The sequence below is a fragment of the Jaculus jaculus genome, chromosome 4 (genome assembly GCF_020740685.1).
Source record: "Jaculus jaculus isolate mJacJac1 chromosome 4, mJacJac1.mat.Y.cur, whole genome shotgun sequence".
Taxonomy (NCBI): domain Eukaryota; kingdom Metazoa; phylum Chordata; class Mammalia; order Rodentia; family Dipodidae; genus Jaculus; species Jaculus jaculus.
In genome coordinates, this window is record NC_059105.1 from 66,620,673 (window position 1) to 66,643,410 (window position 22,738).

At 42.6% G+C, this 22,738-nt stretch overlaps 1 protein-coding gene across 2 annotated transcripts in view; it reads right to left on the bottom strand.

The window, feature by feature from the left end:
- The window catches only part of Pdk1 (pyruvate dehydrogenase kinase 1), a 29,681-nt gene extending 17,053 nt beyond the window's left edge, over positions 1 to 12,628 (bottom strand). The window contains exons 1-8 of one of the 2 annotated variants that reach the window (XM_004660340.2): positions 12,412 to 12,628; positions 10,356 to 10,497; positions 8,490 to 8,561; positions 5,605 to 5,789; positions 5,211 to 5,300; positions 4,165 to 4,242; positions 2,235 to 2,311; positions 308 to 406 (exon numbers count right to left, since the gene is read on the bottom strand). In XM_004660340.2, the coding sequence (XP_004660397.2) occupies positions 308 to 406; positions 2,235 to 2,311; positions 4,165 to 4,242; positions 5,211 to 5,300; positions 5,605 to 5,789; positions 8,490 to 8,561; positions 10,356 to 10,497; positions 12,412 to 12,613 (945 nt within the window). In that variant the 5' untranslated portion in view covers positions 12,614 to 12,628. The remainder of the gene's footprint in view (positions 1 to 307; positions 407 to 2,234; positions 2,312 to 4,164; positions 4,243 to 5,210; positions 5,301 to 5,604; positions 5,790 to 8,489; positions 8,562 to 10,355; positions 10,498 to 12,411) is intronic. The other variant, XM_045147381.1, reaches the window with a different exon arrangement.
- Positions 12,629 to 22,738: the final 10,110 nt, after the last annotated feature.

Sequence of the window (22,738 nt, forward strand, 5' to 3'; positions counted from 1 at the left end):
GGCAGAAGGCCCTCGTGTGCCCGTCTTCTCTCTTTCTCTCTCTGGACTTTCTCCCTTTTTCTCTGTTCTTAAATAAATAAATAAAAAGATTTAAAAATTTTTTAAATTTTATGTATTATTATTCTTACATGCCTGTGCATCATTAAAACACAATTATAGCCAGGCATAGTGACACATGCCTTTAATCCCAGCACTCAAGGGACAGAGTTAGGAAGATTGCCGTGAGTTTGAGACCACACAGTGAATTCCAGGTCAACCTGGGCTTACAGTAAGACCCCACCTTGAAAAACTGGAAAAAAAAAATTACCTTCACAGTCAAGTCCTCACTGCCCAGCGTAACGTGAACATGAATAGGAGGATAAATGCCTTTATTAGCTTGGTGTTCCATGGTTGCTCTCATTGCGTTCTGAAATATCAGAGGGTTACATGAAAGCACAACTTTTAAAAAACAGGATACTACAATTTTCAAGTATATATGCAGTATTTGAATTTTAAAGATAGAAATTACACAGAGATAGGTCTTTATATTTATTTTGAGCCTTAGTTAAAAAGTTGTTTTTAATTTTTTATTCAAAAATTAATTGTAGAGTTGAGGGATAATTCAATTTAAAGATTCCAATCAGATTCTCTACATTTTCCAAACTAGTCCTCTAAGCACTTTTATCTACTTTACAACGAAGCAAGAAATGCCATTCAAACATTTAATTATTAAATGAGCAAGACCTATTTGCAACTATGTATAAGTTCTATCTAATGTTAAGAACCAATCTGCTAAACTTCCTTAAAAATTAATTTTCATATAGTAGCAAAAGCAATGTCTTTATTAGGGTAGTTTCCTTTACCATTGTCTTGAAAAGGATATTTACAATGTAAAACTGTTTTGACAAATTTCTAAAGGGTATGAGGAATACAATGTAGCGGTACACACATAAGCATGAAATAGTTAATAGGATATGTGGCACTGGAATAGAAACTGATAAAAGATTAGATGTGCCTAAAAATAGTAAAAGTTGGGACTGAATCTGTAAATAGGGTTAGGGTAGTCCTGGCTACCACCCAAGACAGCTTCCCTGAGAAAACCACATCATTTCTGCCAAACACAACGTAGAATGAGGTTTTGGATAAAAGCCACTGTTACTGTCATCATGTCAGGATGGTATAGAACATGGAATTTCTTGTTAAGTATCAGAGGGCACAAATCTTAGTGTGACTGAAATATTGTTACTTACTTGGCCATAGATGCAGACTTTTGTAAGGTGCTAGATGAGTTCTTACTGTCCTAAAACAAAGGTGTGTACTTCCACCCGTGCTTTCTCAGACAGTGTTCTGTGTTTCAGTGTATTTTTTTATTTGTCCATTTATTTTTAAGACAGTCTTACTATGCAGCCAGTCTGACGTAGAGCTTGCACCCTTCCTGCCTCCACTTTTGGAGTGCTGGGATTATAGGTATGCACTACTATACCTGGCCAGTGCATTCTTCTGTTGCATTAGCAAAGAGAAAGCCATCTCTTTTCTCTTTCAGCCAGCATCTGCCTGGAGGCTGGGTTGCTAATGTGAGAGGTTACAGGTTTCTGATTTCAGGGAAGTCATCTGCAGACACAGAGGACCATGAAACTCATCCTTCACTTTCCTTCAACTAGAAAGTCCCACTGAGAGGAAAAATACTCTCAGCATAACCGGTATAATTTTATTTTAGTTTTCCAATTCTGTTGTAAAGAACAAATAAAACATCAGAAGTTCTGTAAATCCAGTATAAGTAGCTTCCTCAGATAAAACAAAAATACAGGCACACCTGTGGGGCTGGCTCAAAGGTAGAAAAGTTGGAGATCATTCTTCTAAATATTCTGTTTGTGAAAATATGAATATGACTTTATAGAACACATATAATGTGCTAGCATTGGACTGGCCATTAAGTCATGCCATTCCTAATCTTCACAAATTTTCATGGACAGTATTATCCTTGTTTTACGAAAGAGCAAACCAACGTTCAGAGAAGCTGAATCACTTGTCCAAGGTCATGTATTTTAATACATGATAGAACTACGATTCTATCCCAAGTCTTTCTGACTCCACTCTGCATTCACCACACTATGGAGGCGCCCATTTTCATAGACATGCGTGTCATGACACTGAAATGAAATGATGGGACCATCAAAAGGAATGTATGATTTTCAGGACAGATTTCTATCCTCAGGAAAGGACTGATAAAAGTTATGCAATACTGTTTTACAAACCTTGAAAAGTTCAAACACCATGTGATAGAGATGGGATGGTACATAAACCACTTGTATTGGCTGTCCTGGTGATTTTGCTACAGAGCAGAAGAGAAAAATATGAAAGTACAGGGAGATTTGCTTAAAGCAATTTTAAGAGTAAACTGCAGTGATGAAAAGAAAACATTAACTCTGGGGGAACAGCATTATTAAGGGGGCACTGTCACACCGTCATTATGTATTAGTGTCTGAAGCCCATTCAGCACAAACACAGCTGACAATGACGAGAGTCCTGTGGTGATTGCTCACATTCTGGACTACAGAGTTCACCAACTCCTCCTCCCATACTTTTCTATGATGGTAAGTCTTCCTAAAGGACTCAATCTCCATGTAGGAAGTGTACTTTTCAAAATCAGACTTAAAAAAAAAAAGTTTCACATGCATGGAACATTGTCTATTTCATTTTAGGCATTTTTATGGATACAGAGCTGAATAAAACTATAAGCTAGCATTAAGTTCTCAATGGGTATGAGTTCTACATCCATACATTTAGTAAGAGTCCAAGTAGAGGCAGGTAGGGAATGAGAGCTGCAGATGTAAAACAGACTGTTAGTAGACCAAAGGAGTAAGATTCATCTTGCTTTAGAAAAATTTGACCAGCCAGGCGTGGTGGCGCATGGCTTTAATCCCAGTACTCGGGAGGCAGAGGTAGGACGACTGCTGTAAATTGGAGGCCACCCTGAGACTACATAGTAAATTCCAGGTCAGCCTGGGCTAGAGTAAGTCCCTACCTTGAAAAACCAAGAAAAAAAAAAAAAAAAAAAGACTCTTTTCTGAATAAACTCTTTCTTGGGAACATGAACGGGACATCTGGAAACAGCTCATACCAATTCAGGTTCCTAAACTATTGCTTGTGCACCGTGAGCCTTAATTTACTGAATGGTGCCATCAGAACAGGCCACATGGCTTTAGAAAGCCAACATGAAATTTCACTTTAATCAAGTAACTTCATGCAATTTCACTTTAATCGAGTAACTTCACTCACTCTGAGCTCCAGGATATGGCATAGTAAAAGCTCCTTTTAATTTTTTTCTTTTTTCCTTCTCATTGCCAACTTAAAAGATCTTAACCTGGGAAAGGCTTTTTCCTCCATCAAACTACCGATACTTCCAGGAAAAGAGCAAGACTCAGAAATTTCCTTCCATAAATCTAAATCCTTCTATAGGAAAAGTACTCGTCAGGGTGAAAGGATCACCAACGAAAACTTTTCAGGGAAAGGTACACCTGGGCTGGAGAGATGGCTTTGTAGTTAAGGCACTTGCCTGCAAAGCCAAAGGACCCAGGTTCGATTCCCCAGGACCCACGTAAGCCAGATGCAGACGGTGGCACATGTATGTGGAGTTCGTTTGCAGTGGCTGGATGTCCTGGTGTGTGCGCGCTCGTGCTCTCTCTCTCCCTCTCTTTCTCTCAAATAAATAAAAATAAAATTTTAAAAGTGAGAGAGGAATATCTATCTTTCCTCTTTTTACACCTCAAGTCTTTTGACTTCTTTGATAAAAACTGACTTACAACTCAGGAAGTAGCAAAAAAGATAAGCCTTATGTTGCTAGAGTGTAAATTAAAGGCAAATGTAGTTTTTTTGTCATCATTTTTTCTAAATGTCCTTGAAAATTAAAAAAAAAAAAAATTGGCCAAGAAACAAAGTTATCAATAAAGCAGAAAAAAACAAAAGGTTTTTATAAGGAATCAAACAAAATTATACACACACACACACACACACACACACGTTTATACACATATACATTTTGTTCATATTTGTTCATATATTTTGTTCTTCATCCTAGTCCATGAAAAAGTCCTTTTATATTCAAACAAATCTAAATTTTCATATAATTCCTTCTTGGGTAGTTATAACATTAGTTACTGAGGAAATGACACCAGACAGGCTTACCATTTAGCTCTTCGAGTTCTAGTTCAGGAGAATTGACATAATATAAATCACAAAGCCGTCTAGCATTTTCATAGCCATCTAATGTGAATCAAAACAAAACAAAAATCATTAAATAAATTTACTTCTGTTTCATGCAGTAAGACAGGAACAGCATTGACAAATGAAAATTTAAAACTCTACAGAAAACATACTTTGATAATCTTAGCATGAGGAAGTTTAACATGACAAAGCCAGCAGCCAAACAAAATGACAGCTAGAACTACAAAAATAATTTAAAACACCAACATGGAAAGACACAACGTAAACAAAGTAAAAGAAAGCAGGCGAAAGAAAATATTTATAATATACCTGTCATAATCACTTAGTGAGGACTTAGGAAGTGCTTTACTCATTAATATATTTTTAAATGCATAAGGATGTTTTTAATTCTAGGACTCTTGGACTCTTGCCTTATAAAATAAATCACCATAGATTAAGGATGTCAACTGCAGTATTGCTGGTAACGGGTGAAAAATGAAAACAACCTAAGTGTACATTAACAGGAGGATATATTCATAAATACAATTATATCCTATACAGCAACTCAGAAATCTGGGGTAAGCCCGTGTGAAAATAACATAGTAAGCTGACTGAGTATATAGAAAAATACATAGAGAATTATACTTTCTAAAATTAACAAAAATATAAAACTAACAATTTTATACATGGAGGTGCATGTTCTATCAAAAAAAAAAAAAAAAAAAAGCTTGAAAAGATTCAAACCAAACTGCTATTAGTTATTGCTCCAAGTGTAAGGAATCAATAGAAAGGGGAGAGTACAGACTTGATATACTTGATATCACTACCAAACTTTGCTAATAGAACTCCATCAATAAGACATTCACTTTGTAGGTAATGTATAATCAGTGTTACAAAGTGATTTTCAAACCCTCATCATATTTGTTACTAACATTTTATCACATGACACAAATAGTGATTTTAACAGCAAGATGCAACCCGGAACACTCTGACTTTGACATTCTTTCAGAAAGGAGAAATGTGCTTACCTTTAATAACTTCAACTACGTTGCAATTTGGATTTATACTCCCAATGTGTTTTCGATGGGATGGACTTCCTTTTCCACCAAACAATAAAGCTATCAAAACATTAAAACAAAAACAAATGAAATATGATGCTCTTCTACAAAATTGAATACCGTTTCTCTAAATGGTACCACACAGTGGAATGAATATTTCCCTAAGCATAAACATGGTATTTTACATTCAATAAAATATTTCCAGTGTATGGCAGTGTTACTTTCTTAAACCAAACCAAAACAAAACAAACAAAAAAAAAACCTTAATGACTTAGTGTTCACTCTAAAGGGAACTTTTCTAAATATATTTTAAACCCACCCACATGCATTACCTACTTGCTCCTCTTGACCTCAGGACACTTACAGTGCTGATTGAGTAACATTCTAATTGAAATGCGACTCATGTAGAATCGATCCAAAAAGTATTGAACATTTTGGCTGGTGACAGGATCCACCCCAAAGCTCTCTTTATATTCAACCACACCTTGGGCCATTGTAGGAATGACATCATTGTGTCGGTTTCTGATTCGTATCACCGTATCTGTGAAGCTAAACAAATCTGTCTGTCAAAGCAGCCAAATATTTTGACAAGTGAATTTAATAGTCAGCTATAAGCTTAGCCAGCTACAGTAGACAACAAACCACCAGTTCAGGAAAAGGAACATCAGCACCTTATTTAAGTATTGTTCAAGTCATAAAATATATACTAAATCCATGTAGGTGTAAGGATCTCCAAAATAAAACTTTCAAAATGTAGTTCTTGGACTCCTAAGAGCAAGGCTGCCCTACATCACAACTGCAACATGTCAAGGGTTTCTTCTGGCCATTATCACTTAAGGACATCTGGGCACTCATAACAGGATGGCATTCCAGGAACACTTTGCATAAGAGAAGGCAGAGTGCCTGCTTCTGGGAAACATGCTGCATAAGGAATCAAGTTGAACAAGTCTGTTTTGGAACTATTCACTCAAAAAAGAAGAAATCACTTAAACCAGAAAAGTGAAGAAAGAATTCTAAATTTTCTTCATCTTACGAGTTTGCAAAGTGGGAGAGGAAAAGTAATCATTCTATTAAAAAACAGACTTTTGAAATCATACTGCCTTCCTATTTTTCTCCATTTAAGAAACCAAATAAAAGAGGGAACAAGAGGCTGGAGAGATGGTTCAGTGCTTAGGTGCACTTACCTGTGCAAGCATGAGGGCCTGGGAAGGGCCCGAGCTCTAATCTCCAGATCCCACATAAACTATCTGGACATGGCCACTTGCACCTGTAACCTCAGTCCTGCAGGGGCAGAGACCCGAGAACCCATGGATTCTCAAGCTCTAGAATCAGTGCAAATAGATTCTGGCTCAAATCAAGAGAAGGGAAACTAGACATTCCACTTGGACCACCACAGGCAAGTGACAGGTGAGCATATGGGGTGCCATGAGTGACTGACTGACTGACACACACACACACGCACGCACGCACGCACGCACGCACGCACGCACGCACGCACACATGCACACACGCACGCACAGAAACAACAAATTAAAAAAGCAGCAGCAAGTGATAATTGTGAAGCCACTAAACCAATCTCCTAACAACATTCACACTTCCAATGGAGTGCTTTCCCACCTAGAGTCGTCATGTTCAGTACAATTCAGTATAATGACACTGTCACTGCTCAAGACAGTAACAAAATTCTTCAAAAATCAACAACCAGTTCATAGTTCCAGTATATTTTTATTCATTTAGCCCATCTCTCTCAAAAAAAATTGGTTCTGCATGACTGCTCTCTTTATTTTCTAGGTTCAGCTCTGAGCTACTGTTTCCAGAAATTCTACTCCCCAGTACTCATGTGCAGCTAGATGCACAGTGGCGCATGCATCTGGAGCTCGTTTGCAGCGCTGGAGGCCCTGGTGTGCCCAATTCTCTCTCTCTCTCTGTTTGAAAATAAAGAAATGGATAAATTAAAAAAATTTGCATGCATGTGTATGCATGTGCACACACACATCAGGGTCTCTTGTCACTGCAAGTGAATACCCATCCAGTTTTACATGTGTGGCTGTTGAATCAAACCCTCATCAGTAAGCTTTGCAAGCAAGCACATTTACTGGGCTCTCAAATGTCCTTAAACTTACTTTTAAGTAAGACTTCTTGGGTCTTGGCCCTGTGATTTGCTGTCTACATGACCTCAAGTCACTTACCCTCACTGTGTACCAACACATGGTGTCAACAGGGCTGTTTCAAACACTAAGGGGTATCACTTACATAAACTCCAATCTGCACCTACATACAAAGTGAACTTTTGGTTAATATTTTTATACCAAAACTGTGTTTGAAAAAAATGAAATGTTTCTGTTCCCTTTAAAGACAGTATAAAAAAATGTCAAACAGTGTCTAAAGACGAGATGATCTTCACATTTTTAGCCAACATCCACCAAAGCACATGACTGCCAGAGGTGACAAGTTGGGATGAGCAATTCTGGCATCTTGGTTGTGAAATTGAACATATGACAAATCACGGGTTAACAGAGACCTGTTTGTATAGCCCTCCTGTGTAATAAAAGAATCACAGCTAATTACCATATTTCAAAATTGAGAGATTTACAATAAAAATCTAGACCTGGGCTGGAGAGGTGGCTTAGCGGTTAAGCGCTCGCCTGTGAAGCCTAAGGACCCCGGTTCGAGGCTCGGTTCCCCAGGTCCCACGTTAGCCAGATGCACAAGGGGGCGCACGCATCTGGAGTTCGTTTGCAGAGGCTGGAAGCCCTGGTGCACCCATTCTCTCTCTCTCTCTCTCTCTCCCTCTATCTGTCTTTCTCTCTGTGTCTGTCGCTCTCAAATAAATAAATAAAAAATGAACAAAAAATATTTAAAAAAAAAAATCTAGACCTACAGCTTTTCTTTAAAAACAGGGAAAAAAAAGACTAGTTGGACAGCATTTTGCACAAAGCAATTCCAAGTGGCATCAAGACCCCCTCGTAGCTTGTCACTAACCGTAACACTTAATCATTCCTTACAGTAAAGAGGAAGGAGGAGCATATTTCTTAGGTCTAGAACAATTCACTGAATTATTTTACCTGCCACTCCTGTATGGGCTGCTATAACTATATAAATTACCGTACGTTCTGCAGTGGTGGGAATCTAAAAGTTAATTTCTCTAAAGTGGTCAAATAGCAATTTTAAGCTTAACACACATATATTTTTTATGATTAAAAAACAGAAAAATAATGTGTGAGAATAGAGTCATACTAGTATACTTACTCATAAATAATTTTAGCATCTTCTGCACTTTTGTCCTTAAAATCAAGAAGCTCCTGAAGGCTCTGAATATACCTAAAATGTACATCAATAGGGTTGAGTTTATTCTTTTATATCCCAAAAGTTAGATATTGTAAAAACTGGCAAGGCTATTCTAAACTTTTTATGATTTTATACTTAGACTACTCCTAGAGGAGGATTTTTACAAAACATTTTTATTTATTCGCAAGGAGAGAGACAGAATATGAATGGGCATGTCAGAGCCTCTTACCATTGCAAATGAACTCCAAATACATGCACCACTTTGCATGCATCACCTTGTGTACTTTGTTTTGTGTAGGTACTAGGGAATCAAACCAGGCCATCAGGCTTTGCAAGCTAGTGCCTTTAACCACTGAGCCATCTCTCCACCTCTGAAGTAGGATATTTATACTCACTGGTGTTTGAACAAAGTGCTGGGCACATAGTAGAAACTCTACATTTCTCACCTCTAAAAGCATAGGTTTGAGGTGGTGACATATGTTAGTGGGAAAGTATTTGCCTAGTATAAATGAAGCCACAGGCTCCTCTTCTTGCCCCCCACAAAAAGGATAAATCAAATTTGAATTAAGAGATTTCCTATGTCCTTTAAGCTCTATACCTAAAATAGATTTTAGATCTTTTACATCCCTCTTGTGTATTAAAGTATAACTAATAATTACCATAAGACCTCAATCACCACGATGTGAGCTTGGGCTCATGACTTACCTTAGTCTCAGTAAAATGAGAACCATAATTTGCTCTAAGTATCTAACTTAAGTATTTGTGCTTTAAAACCTTAATTACAGTTGTTTAGGTTTAGCCAACACTTTACTGAAAACCTACAATGTACCATATGGTTCTTTTAAACAAAGCTGAACAAAACACAAAAGCAATTAAAATGTAGGTTTCCAGTTTACCTAACAATTCCGGTAGCTGGGCACTTATTTAGGAAAGCAAAATGACAAAGCCCAAATGACCTTCTCAAAGTCACACAGCCAAAAATACAGTCACCACAAGGCCAGGACTAAAAACACTAAAAACGCCATTAAGTTACCTTCTTCAACAATGTTAAGGCCTACTTGGCTTGCCTATAAGCACTTTACCTATGACTGTCTCAACTTGGGCACCCAGGGGCAATCTAGCATTTGCAAATCCCTATGTTGGCTGAGCAGGCTGTTCGGGACAAGCAGTAGGCCTCCCTGCATTCCACAGCTCAGTGATACGGACAGCTGCCAAAACGCTTAAAAATTTCTCTTTATTGTCAAGGAAAAGTTATGTTCTTTATTCACAAGACATCAAGAGGCATATATATCCTGTGACAGGAAAGACCAGATTTCGGAAAGCAGGATATGCTACTTTTTAATTTTATTTTTTATATTTATTTATTTATTCGGGAAAGGGTGCACCAGGGCCTCTAGTCACTGCAAACAAACTCCAGGTGCATGTGTCACCATGTGCATCTGGCTTACATGAGACCTGGGGAGTTAAACCTAGGTCCTTAGGCTTCGCAGACAAGTGCCTTAACTACTAAGCCATCTCTCCAGCGAGGATATGCTAATTAAAAAAAAACCTTTTGTTTGTTTGCTTTGTTTTTCGAGGTAGGGTCTCACTCTAGCCCAGGCTGACCTGCAATTCCCTATGGAGTCTCAGGGTGGCCTCGAACTCACAGCGATCCTCCGACCTTGGCTCCCAAGTGCTGGGATTAAAGGAATGCACCACAAAGCTCGGCTAAAAAAATATTTTTATAAGTGGCTACAGAGATGTCTCAGTAGAAGATTCCACTAAAATAGCACTTTCCTGACTTGAATATAGTCCACTGAAATTGCAAACACAACATGGGACTCTTACCAGCTTTGTACCAGCTGTACCGATGGGGTCCTGAGGAGATTATCTGGAAGGAGACTTATTTCTTTCATTATATTTGCCAATCTAACAGGCAGCTCTTGTCGTAGAAACATAAAGGAGGTCTTTTCACAAGCATTTACTGACCCTGAAAACAAACACAGTAGGAAAATACATAAGCAAAGGCAGTAAGGCATTAGAAGACTGGAAGAAAAGGGGAAAAAAAATGGAGGGAGCTAGCTGGCAAGGCCAGAGCAGTGAATCATCAGAGGTGGGTGGTTCTAGGGGACAAAGGTCTGTCCAGGTCTGAGGCAGGTAGAAACTAGATAGATAACCAATTCTCCAAAATTACTCTGAATCCAAAATGATCTTCCAATTTCTGACATTCCCCTGGTTCTGTGCACCAATTACTTTCCTGTATTCCTGACTCTGACTCTACACTCCATCTTAGAACTAAGATAACTTGAGCAAGTCTGAGTAAGGCTCAGAGACTAACAGAACTGGGAAACACCTAATCTATAGACCCTGTTCTTGCTATCCTGCAGACAAAATAAAATAAAATCTGTTTCCTAACTCTAGGTTCATAGTGAATGTCTCAGACATGGGAAGATTTATTGTTTTCATAGAGAACCACAAATAATAATTACATGAAGTGAGTGTGGTGGTTTGAATCAGATGCCACCCATAAACTAGCAGATGGAAATGTGGGAGGTGGAGCCTAGCTGGAGGTGGTGTGTTGTTGGGGGCAGGCCTAGAGGTGTTATAGCCAGCCACCCCTTCCCAGAACTTGGGTAACTCTCTTCTTGCTGTTCTCCACCTGCTGTGGGAGAAGTGATATTCAGCCTCTGTTATCCTCTGATATTCAGACCGTACTCCAAAATAAAAACTTTCCTCCCATCAGCAAAGATAAGGTAACTGCAACACAGAGTGAATTCGAAGAAGGGTTTTCAGACAACAAAAGGGCAAACACCACCCACCTCAGTTCAGCAAACACCAAGTCAACTGTCCCTTTCTCCACTCCTATCTCAGCATGCTTAGCAGAATATCCCTTGGCAAACAGTTTTACTTAAAACTAAAGGGTTACATTATTTCAGCAATCCATTTAAAACTAATTCAATCTTGTTACTTGAGCAGAGAAAACCTTAGCAAAGATTACTTTGTCAGTAGCAGGAATAGTATTAAAGAACAAAACACCTTGTCAAAGCCTAATTATGAGCTAGGTCAAATTCACCAACACGACCCACCCCTCCCCGCATCACACTAGTCATTTTAAAGAAAAAAATACAGGTGCCATGAGGTGGCCTAGTGGTTAAGGTAACGGACTGCTAAAGTAAAAATACAAAAAACAGTAAAATTAAAAAAAAAAACAAAACCTGTCAATAGTTTTCAACTGCCAGCCGCAGTTATCTCTCAAGCCTACTGTTAGCGACCTGACATGTTCACAACGCAGATAGTTTTAACTTTTTCTACTCAAAAGCTTCAGGACTTGAGTGTATATTAACAGGTTTATTTTTCTCTCCTCCCTCCCCCCACCTCCCCGCCCCCATCGTCGCTTCAGAGAAGCCAAACCCCTAATCCGTATCAGGGTGGAAAGTGGTTAACTCCACCACCTCTTGCCCTCGTGCACTTCGCAAGGGTAATTTAGTGCAGATGAAACGAACTTTCTGTTGGCAGAAACACCCTTGGAGCCCCCTGGGAAGAAAACACTTGGTAGGGGAAGCGTTTAGGCCAGCCACAACTTTCCGGGTTATCCGCACGGCGCGCTGAGCAGTCCTCGTCGCACGACTGCACAATTCAAGCCGGTGCAGACAGAGATCCGGCCACCCACTCGGGCAGGGACGCGGCCCCGCGCGCACCTGCGCACGTGCGCGGAGAGGCGGGCCCGCCCCGTGCCGCGGCCCTCCCGCCCCCACCCCGGCATCTCCCCGGGCTGGGCCGCGCCGGCACCCCCATCCCCCCGCCAGCTCCGCGGAGGAAGGAAGCGCCCAGGAGGACGCCGGGGGACGAGGCTGCGCCCGAGACGATTCCGGGCACAAAGGCCCGAGGCCCGGGCCGCCCTCACCGAAGTCCAGGAACTGCTTCATGGAGAGCGGCGACGGCGAGAAGCGCGCGTAGAAGTCCACTTGGCGCGGCAGGCTGCCTTCCGGAGCCGGCCCGGAGCCCGAGTCCGACGCGAGGCCGCGGCCGGGGCTCAGGCCCGAGGAGCACGACCCCGGGCCCGGCCCGGCCGACGCGGCTCCGCGTAGCAGCCGTGCCAGCTTCATGCCCAGCCAGGCCCGGCCCTCGCGAGGAACCGGAGCCCCCCGGCGCCAGCTCGCCCCGCTCCAAGCCCAGCCGCAGCCAGGCGCTACGTGCGGAACGTGGCGGGCCGCGGGGCGGGAGCCGCTGTCAGCGCTGACCCCGCCCCCAGGTGAGGATCCGCCCTCTTGTGGGCGGAGTCAGGAGAGGGACGAGCGGCACAACGCGGCTCCTTTGGTGAAGGCCCGCCCCTAGTGGGCGTGGCCAAGAGGGACGAGAGACACAGCGCCGCTCCATTGGTGTAGGGCCGCCCCCTTGTGGGCGTGGCCAGGAGAGGGATGGAGACACTGGGCAGCTCCTTGTGAAGGCCCGCCCCTTGTGGGAGGAGCCAGGAGAGGGACGGGCGGACGCGGGCCCCAGCAGAGGGCACTTTGCAGCTCCGCCCCTTCCCGACCTGCCCGTGGGGTTGCCAGGGACGCTGGGGTGTCTGGTACCCCGAGAGATGACGCGTGGGAAGGGTTTCTCCACCTTCGAAGAACAACCAGGTTGTCCCATCGTGCTCCCTTCCTTCCTATGCCCTCTTGTAGCAAGTTCCGCCTTTCTAGTTCCTCTTTCCTCCCGGTTGAGCTCAAAAAGCATCAGGACAAGGTCGTGTCCGCCTGCACATGCTGTGGCGGCTAGATGGGAGAAGATTCCAGAAACAGGCCTGTGTGATACATGCCTCGCATTCTGTAACAACTGAGGCCCAGAGTGGTTCATGAGCCCGCCCTTGCCAAACAGGGGTGTATAAATGCAAGTGTGGAAGGTTGGGGATGTGGCTCTTTTAGAGAATATCACAGCAGTTCCCAGAAAAATCTTTGACAGCCCAGTTTGAAGCGCTCCCTACAGGCATTCTTGGAATAGTAGAGAATGTGTGTAAATAAAGTTCGCTCTACTCTCTCTGCCATTCTTTTAGCTCATTTAGAAAGTGTGGCTACCCCACCCTTTCTATGTTTCTAAATGACACAGAACTAGACCATTCTAACATTTAATTCCATAGAACTGCAAGGGCTGCAGTTGCCCTTAGATTTCAAGAAAGCTGCCTCTCCTGTCCAGAAGGTATACCCAGTGTGGTGGCTTGATTCAGGTGTCCCCCATAAACTTAGATGTTCTGAAAGCTGGTTCACAGCTGATGGAGATTTCGTAATTAACGCCTCCTGGAGGCAGTAAGCCAAAATAAACCTTTTTGTTTCCCAAAAGCTTCTCTTGGTCGGGTGATTTCTGCCAGCAATGCGAACCTGACTGCAACACCCAGGAACAGAGAATCCTTATCCCTGGGAAGGAAATTGACTAAGCTTTACCAGGCAGGGCTGCAATGAGGAATGGAACGTCCTCCCAGCTACTGCCTGTGGCCCTGGGTGAGGCTGTGGCTATCCAAACTTCACTTTCCTGAGCGAGCTTTCTGCACACTCCAGAGAGCCCTAGTAGGTGGATATAAAGTCCAGACCCCAAAACAGCATGCTTCCCCCATCAGGAAGATGAGTCAAGGGGGCTCAAATGCTCTCCATTTCCCTAAAAAGGCTTATAATCCCCTCTCTTCCTCTACGAAGTGATACAGTTTCCTTCCCTCCCACTTTGAATGCTGCCACTCTCACCTGGTGTTGAATAAAACTTTGGTTCCACGAGGCTGTCTGTATGCATCCTCTATTGCAAACTTCGAACCCAAATAGTTACTGAAGCGATTTAGGGTATATAGGACCCCCAAAAGTAAACTAAGAATGGCTAATGGTGAGAAATGTCCTTGAGCCCTTAAGGGAGAATCTACTGTTCTCCTCATCTCTTTTTGCCTGAAGGAGTTCTCTCTCTAGATCACCTTTCCTTAAACCTGAGTCCCTCCTTCTTCCCTAACAAGTTACTCTTTCCTAGAATCGTTCCTTTGCTTAAGGATTAATTCCTGGGAAGACTGCTCCCATCCAGTCCCATAAAAGACCCCAATCTGAGTCTGTAGGTGGAATTTCCCATTTCCAGGAACCCCACTCCTGCCTCTTTTGGTAGGAGTTCTGTATTCTTTCCTTCTATTAAGCTCAATAATCTTTTTAAAAAATATAATTTTTTTATTTATTTGCAAGCAGAGAGAGAGGGGTGGTTGGAGAGAGAGAGACAGACAGAATAGACTTGCCAGGACCTCCAGCCACTGAAAACAGACTCCAGATGCCTGCACTACTTTGCACTACTACATCTGGTATTATGTGGGTACTGGGCAATTGAACTTGGGTTATTAGTCTCTGTAAACACACACCTTAACCACTGAGCCATCTCTCCAGCCTCTATAATCTTCATAATAAAATCTTCCTAAACCTCACTCTGTATGGTCTGTGGATTTCCTTCTTTGGCTTTATAAGTCAGGAACTGGAAATTACTCAGTGGAAGTTTTGTTTGACTGTGAGGGTCTGGCACCCTAACTCCTGGGTTGAAACCCAACCAAAAGCCAAGAAAGGTTCCACTATCCTTAACTTCCTTATCATTGCTATCAACAATCATTTTTTTTCTCCTCTCCACTGCTACTTAGCCATAAAACCACCCCAATGCTTGCTTACTGTCTTAGATACAAGAAAATTACTCTACCACAGGTGCAAAGTTTATCAATTAACTAGAATACATAGCAAGAGAACAGTTGTTGATTTTGGACTAGCATTTCATATCACCCCCATGGTGGCCAGCCAATTCTTGGATTATGTAATATGCGAGTGAAATGGAGTGTTACTTTATTTGGGGTGTTCAAATGCAAATCCCAAACTCAAGCTCATGTCTGCTTTTAACCAAAGAGAATAAGCCAGACTGAGAAGGATGGTCATTAAATTATTATATTTATTCAGAAGTCAGGAGGGGTGTGAGAGAGTCTACAGACCAAAAAACGGGGAATGGCAGGGGAGGTCAGTCTGAGAACCAAAGGGCGAGGAGTGGAAATACCTAAGGGCCCAGGTACATCCTCTCCCACCACGGCAGCAGCTAAGCTGCTAGGGTGGGGAAGGACAAAAACTTAAATCAGTTGGTGAAAACCTCAGATGCTTACAGGTGAACAACCCAGGAGCCAGAAAAGAGGGAAAAAGCCTCAAAGCTCTTGTGAGCAGCCAGGCTTTTTATTTTGGGTCCACAGCTGAATCTGGAAGAAGTCAGCACACCTGGATGCAGCATCCGGAAGGGGCTGATCTTGAACACACACACACCTGAGTAATTCCAGCTCTGCAGCAGCCCCTGCAGATAGCAGGGCACATAGGCAAGGTAGTTTCCCTTTCAGAACTGAAGACTAGGGATGTAGCTTAGTTGGTAGAGTGCCTGCCTAGCAATCTTGAGGTCCTGGGTTCAGTCCCCAGCACCACATAAACTGAGTGTAGACAAACGCCCGTATTCCCTTGAGAAGTGGAGGCAGGAGAATCAGAGTTCAAGGTCATCCTCGTGGGTTGGAAGCCAATCAGCGTGAGACATGAGACACTGTTTCACAAGCAAACTAACAAAAAGGAGGAATAAGATGAGAATCCTTCTGAAGGTTCTATTAGGCCAACAAATTGTGTTTAGGACAAAGGGGAACGTTGACATCTCCACACTGCCACCTATGGTGTAATGGGAACGTGGAGTGTCTTTGAGAACAACAGAGCCTTTCCCTGCTCTTTTAACTCAGGAGTCACAGTGCTGTATGCTCATGGTGCCCCCCAAACTTCCACTGAATGAGTGGCCTCTAGGTGCTTTGTTTTGTTTTGTTTTATTTTGTTTTTCAAAGTAGGGTCTCACTCTAGCTCAGGATGACCCGGAATTCATTATGTAGTTTCAGGGTGGCCTTGAACTCATGGCGATCCTCCTCCTACCTCTGCCTCCCAAGTACTGGTATTAAAGGCGTGCACCACCACACCCGGCTTAGGTTTTTATATCTTTCTTTTGAAGAATGAAATCTACAGACCACAGAGGGTGATGTTTAGGAAGATTTTGCTATAAAGCTTAAGAGAAGGAAAAAAGGCTGAGCTCCTGCATAGTAGGAAGGGTTCTCATATATGGAATACCATTAAAGAAAGTAAGGCAGAATCTCCCGAGTTAAACAGGGTCCTGAGCAGACAGTCCCCATGGTGACTCAGATGGGGATATCTTATAAGACTGAGGCTTTATTGGATGGGAGGACAAGCAGGTTAGTCCAGTTCCCATGCCAGCTGTTCTGGAGCCTGGCAGTCTTAGTCACAACCTTACCCAGGTTTCTAGGGAAGAGGGACTCCTTTAGGGAAAAGGAGAGAAGAAAAATCCAGACTCTTTCTGGCACTTCTGTCCTCCAGCAAGATGGGGGCTTCGAGGACTCTTTTAGGGAGAAGAAAGGTAAGGAAAAATGGGATTCCCTCCTTATAGGCTCAAGGATATTTCCTGCTCTTACCTAAGGGGGAAAAAAAAATCACTTTCCAGCCCTTGTTACCCTCACCTGCCTAATTAATTTCTCTCTCCTGTCTGCATTGCTGGTGACTCTCAAATTACATTTCAAACGATTATCAAGAAATATTTTCCCCCTTTCCCTCTCTGTTCTGATAAATCAGCTGGCTTCAACTAGATCACAGGGCAAGGAGATGCTTTCGTTTGCCATGTCCCCTTAATTTTCCCCAGCTTTCTGTCCTGCCTCAAGCCTTCTTGTACCTCTGCTGCTGTCACCTGAGCAGGGCAGGGTGCCCAGCTGAACAGTAGCTTGTGAGGAAGCCAGAGAGATGGCTCCACAGCTCCACAGCTAAGACGCTTGCCTGCGAAGCTTAATGATCCACATTCAACTCCACAGTGCCTGCATAAAGCCAGATGCACAGAGGGGTGCATGCATCTGGGGTTTCTTTGCAGCGGCTCAACACCCATTCTCCCTCCCTCTCTTCTCTTCCTCCCCTCTCCTAGAAAATAAATAAAATATTTTCTTTTTTAAAAAAAGGAACCAGCAGAAACCTCAAGATTGATTTTAGTAAGATTCTCCTTGAAAGTATTCACCTGTTTCCCAAAGTACCTTTTTTCAAAGCCTAGCCTCAGAGCTTCCACCTGACGTACAGAGTGAGTATATAAAATTGTATAAAGTGGTCTGCCAGTCTTCCTTCTCTTTCTTTCCCTTTCATTAACTTTTGTTTGTTTGCTTGGTTTTGTTTTTCAAGGTAGGGTCTCACTCTAGCTCAGGCTGACCTGGAATTCATTATGTAGTCTCAGGCTGGCCTCGAACTCATGGTGATCCTCCTACCTCTGCCTCCCGAGTGGTGGGATTAAAGGCGTGCGCCACTGTGTCCGATTTAATTAATTTTTTGTTTCTCAGTCAAGAAGCTGGTTTAGCAACTGGCAAGGACCTTAAGGGATCTTTACCAAAGAGCTGTTACTTGCTTATGTGGAAGTAAAATATACTTATTCTCTCCTGAAACTTTTTAATAGCAGACTTGGGCCAGATCCTTAATTCACCGAGAAGTTATGATCCATTACAGTCTGGTTTGACTGAAAAAAGTAGGAGAAATAATGAAAAACAAGCTTTACTGTATTACCCTGTGCCATTACCCACTGACGTCATTGGGTCCAGAGAATAAAAGGAGAAGAATCATTTACTCCCTAACCCTTCCTGCTGGTGTGGTTTTTCCTCCAGTGTGGCCACAGGTCCCTGGAGTCCTAACTCAGCTCACACGCCTAAAAACAAGAATAATCCCTCCAGCAAACCCTCTTCTATTTTACTTTAGAGTGCACTGTCAGTTTTTGCTTCTGGATCCTGGTATTTTTTTAAATTATTTTTAATTTTTTAGGCAGGGCCTCACTCTAGTCACTCAGGCTGACCTGGAACTATGTGCCTGGGCTGTCCTCAAGCTCATGGCAATCCTCCTACCTCGGCCTACTAAGTTCTGGGATTAAAGGCATGCTTTTGACTTCTTTTTTAAAGATATTTTATTTATTTATTATTTGACACCGGCTGGGTTCTGGGGAATTGAACCTGGCCATCCAGCCATTGTAAGGAAGTGCTTTCAATTGCTGGACCATCTCTCCAGCATACCCACCCCCAACTTCTTTTTAATACACAAGAAACAATTTCCCAACAACAACAAAAATACATAAATAAACCAGGCATGGTGGCACTCGGGAGGCAGAGGTAGGAGGATCACAGGGAATTTGAGGGCAGCCTGAGGCTACATAGTGAATTCCAGGTCAGCCTGGGCTAAAGCAGACCTTACCTTGAAAAACCACACAAAGAAAGAAAGAAGAAAGGAAGGAAGGAAGGAGAGATAGATGTTAAAATCAAGCCCATTGAGTGGTAAATAAACAGCTGTCAATTATTTCCTTCCCTCCTTCCTTCCTTCTTCCCTTCCTTCCTTTCCCCTCCCCCCCTTATGAAGCAGGGGCTTACTCTAGCCCAGATTGCACTGGAACTCATGGCAGCCTCAGCCACCCAGTGCTGACGTTAAAGGCATGTGCCCCCACACCAGGCTCAGATTTTTTTTTTTTTTTGTAATCTAAGACATTAATTAAATGAGAGAACCAGGAAAGGTGGTGCAACCAGGAGAAAGGAGAAGGCCAAAACAAACCAGCAGGAATACAGAAAAGTATTTGCAAAAACAGCAAAACTGGGGTTTTCCTGGCAATCAGGGAGGGTGCCCCGTCTATCTCTACCTGACAGGCTGATTCACATTGTTATCAGCTAGCTGCAGTTTGCAAAGTTGGGCAACAGCTAGAAGGCTACTAGATTCCCCAGAAAGTTGTCCTTTAACAACGTCTACCATTCCATTGCAGTACGGTTTTCTCCTACTGACAGTTGCCTTGTTTTTTGAGGGGAAAGTCAAATCATTCCTTGTGCACTGGTGTGGGTGGAGGTCATCCACTTGCCAGGGTTTGTTTCAAGGGCAACAGCTTTTACTTGGAGAAAGTACTTTGGAACCCAGGGAGCCATCCCCTAGGAAGGCTCAAGAAGAGCTCTGCAGGAAGCCAGAAGAGGAGTCCACTTTGTGGGATAAAGGGGACAGAGAGGAAGCACAACACCCCAAAGGCCACTTCCCAGTGTGAATACTCCTTTCAACACCCTCAGTCCGTTGAATAAACATAAATTCAAAAAAGCTGTTGCAGACTGGCTCTTTTGTACCTTTGTGCAAATTAAAGAAACAGGTGAATGTTTTATGAGAATTGGAGTCAGTGGGGACAACATTTGCACATGAGCCTAAGTGGAAGTTAGGCAGGGAATAATTTTGAATTTCGGTTTTGAATTTACAGACGGATGTATATAGGGAAAACTCAAGCTCAAGACTTAGGCAAATTGTGACTGAAGCTATTAAAAGAAAAACAAGGGCACATTAAGCTTCTGAAGAACTTTATTTGAGAAGATGAAAATTCACGGATTGGGCAGTTTTAGTCTTCATGTGGTTCCAGGCTTTCTAGAAGTAAGAAGACATGTAATTGGTTAAAAGAAGCAATACCCTTTATTTTGGTATCATTGTAGTAGAAAGGCCATAGTTAATTGGAAGTTTCTCAGTGGTTAAGATTAAATTTTGTTTCATTGGGTTGAGCTTTGGTTTACTAATGTTGATTCAGGATTTTGGGGCTCAGGAAGGGTTCCCCATACTTTATGAACCTCAAGTTTTGGGTTCTATCCTACCTTTAATTTAAAAAATAAAAGGTGGACTCAAGAAGGATAAAATTAGGAGTTATTAAGTTTACTTAAGGGGAAATCACAAATTGAGGGTTTAATTATGAGAGATTGGGACTTAGAAACTGAGGCCTTTAAAGACTAATTAAAGTGAAGCCACAACTGTGTGGAAAATACAAGCTAAGAGCTTGTGTAGAGAGACTCAGGAGAGACCTGCATGACATCTGCCATGTGCTTTTCTGTGTAGGAAGTTAAGAGGGCAAGTGGTGAGGCTCAAGGGAAAATGAGAGGAAAGATATCAAGGCAGAGCCTGCTAGATTCAGAGGAGAAATGAGTAATGAATGGAGTTACACTCATGGTTACCCTCAATGTAAAGAAATTACACAGGTAACAGGCCTGGAGTTAGAAAACGCAACCCATGTGGTAGATCTAGAGTGTAAGGAAAATAGGCACGTGGTAGATTCAGAGACCAGAGGAAAAACATGTGTGTAATTAACGTGAGCAGTTATCCCAAACTATAAAGCAGAGCGTAAGCAAACAAACCATCCAGACCAAGAAGCAGTATTCTGTTCCCCCTGCCTCCCCTGCCCACCTGCCAGGCTAGATGAGGGGGAAAATCACTCATGTGTATCCAAGCAGAGATGAGGGAGAATCCAGAGAGAATTGTACAAAGAGAGGGGGCCGAGGCCGAACGCAGCTTTTATAGCATCAGGTTCAGGTATGCAGGGAGAAGACCCGATTGGTTTGCAGATTTAGAGGGTGGACCCCAGGGCCAGCCCGCCTAGGCCATTTGTCTAGGTAGTGTGCTCTACTGTGGGCAGCAAGGGACACTGTGGATGGAGTCTCAGTCAGACATGAGTTCCATTCCTGCCCCAAGAGTTCCAGACTTGTGCCAAGGCAAGATGGCCTGTGGGGTGGCATCTCTTGGTTTACTCTGGGCCTCAACTCGTAACTGAAACTGCGTAAAAGAGGCTAACTTTCTCCTATCCTCCTTTATTCCCCATCCTGAGATGAATCTCTAAGTGCTGTTGGAGCGGATAGACCTTGCAGATCCCTCTAACTTCTTCAGGCTGAATCGGGTTGCAGTGTGGAGCAGTTGGGCTCTTGCTCAAAGGTGAGTGCTACTCTAAAAGCCCAAGAGAGAATCCTGAGAGCTATTTGGCTGTCTCATCACTATCTATCTGTATGTAGGTCTTTTCTCTTCATCCCTGAGAAAAGTATTTAGGAACAAGAAGAACACTATAATGGTTCGAGACACTAGGAAATGGTTTTGTGTCATTGGAACAAGGCAGAAGTTTAAGTGGAAGCTTGACAAAGAAAATCAGAATCAGTATCTATTAGGAGACGTATTTGTTCATTTGGAAAGGAATTGCAGGTCTTCTATAGGTTCTGTTATATAAGAAGTCTGTTGATGGGAGTCTGGTTTTCAGTGAGGTTTCATCCAAGTGTGGAGAATCTCACTTGATTCTGGAATGAAGCATCCATGAGTGTGGTCTACAGACCTTAATAGCAGTTAGGATAGAGAGAATAATGTTATATGGACCTTCCCGTGGTGCCTTTAGGGAAGAGGGAAGAGAGGGGAGTGATTTTATAAGTACCAATTATTTCCCCTGGTTTGAATAGAGTTCCTGGTCCCTAGCTTTGTGCCTCAGATAGGGTCTGTATAGTATTTTGAAATTTGGCCAGTGAAGTTGTATGTTTTATAAGGTCTGAAGTTTCTGAGTCTAGGAAATCATTGGTGAGAAAAGGCCTTCTTTCCATATAGCACTTCAAAAGGATTTAAGTTTGTTGTATGAGGAGTGTTTCTAACTCTTATTAGAGTGATAGGGAGTAGGATCTCCCATGGGAGGTGAGTTTCCTGGTTTGTTAAGATGTCTTTTTAGAATTTCATTGGCCTTTTCCATGTTTCCTGCAGATTGTGGCCACCAGGCACGATAAAGCTGATAATCTATCCCTAATGCTTTTCTTATTTCTTTTCTTTTTAATGTGACAGAGTGAGAGCAACAGCAAGCGAGAAAGAGAGAGAGAGAGAGAGAGAAAATTGGCACACCAGGACCTCCAGCCACTGTAATCAAACTCCAGATGCATGCACCACCTTGAAGGCATGTACGACCTTGCATGCTAGCTTTGTGCTTCTGGCTTACATGGGACCTGGAGAGTCGAATATGGGTCCTTAGGTTTTGCAGGCAATTGCCTTAACGGCTAAGCCATCTCTCCAGCCCTTCCCAATGCTTTTGATATTCCTTGAGTAACAGCTGATTTGAAGGAAAGACTGTTATTACTTTGTAAACTTTTGGGGAGTAAAAATATGGGGATTCTCTGTGTCTGTAGATTTTTGCTACTTCAGATGCCTTTTCTGTCTCATAGGGGAAAGCCTCCACCCAGTTGGTGAAAGTGTCAACCCATAATAGGAGGAACTGAGTATTTTTAAATTTGGGCATATGTGAGAAGTCTAATTGTTAGTCTTCTGCTGGGTAATGTCCTTGTCTCTGTACTCCTGATGGGGAAATCTTTTCTTTTTGGCTTTTTGAGATAGGGGCTCACCTAGTCCAGGCTGACC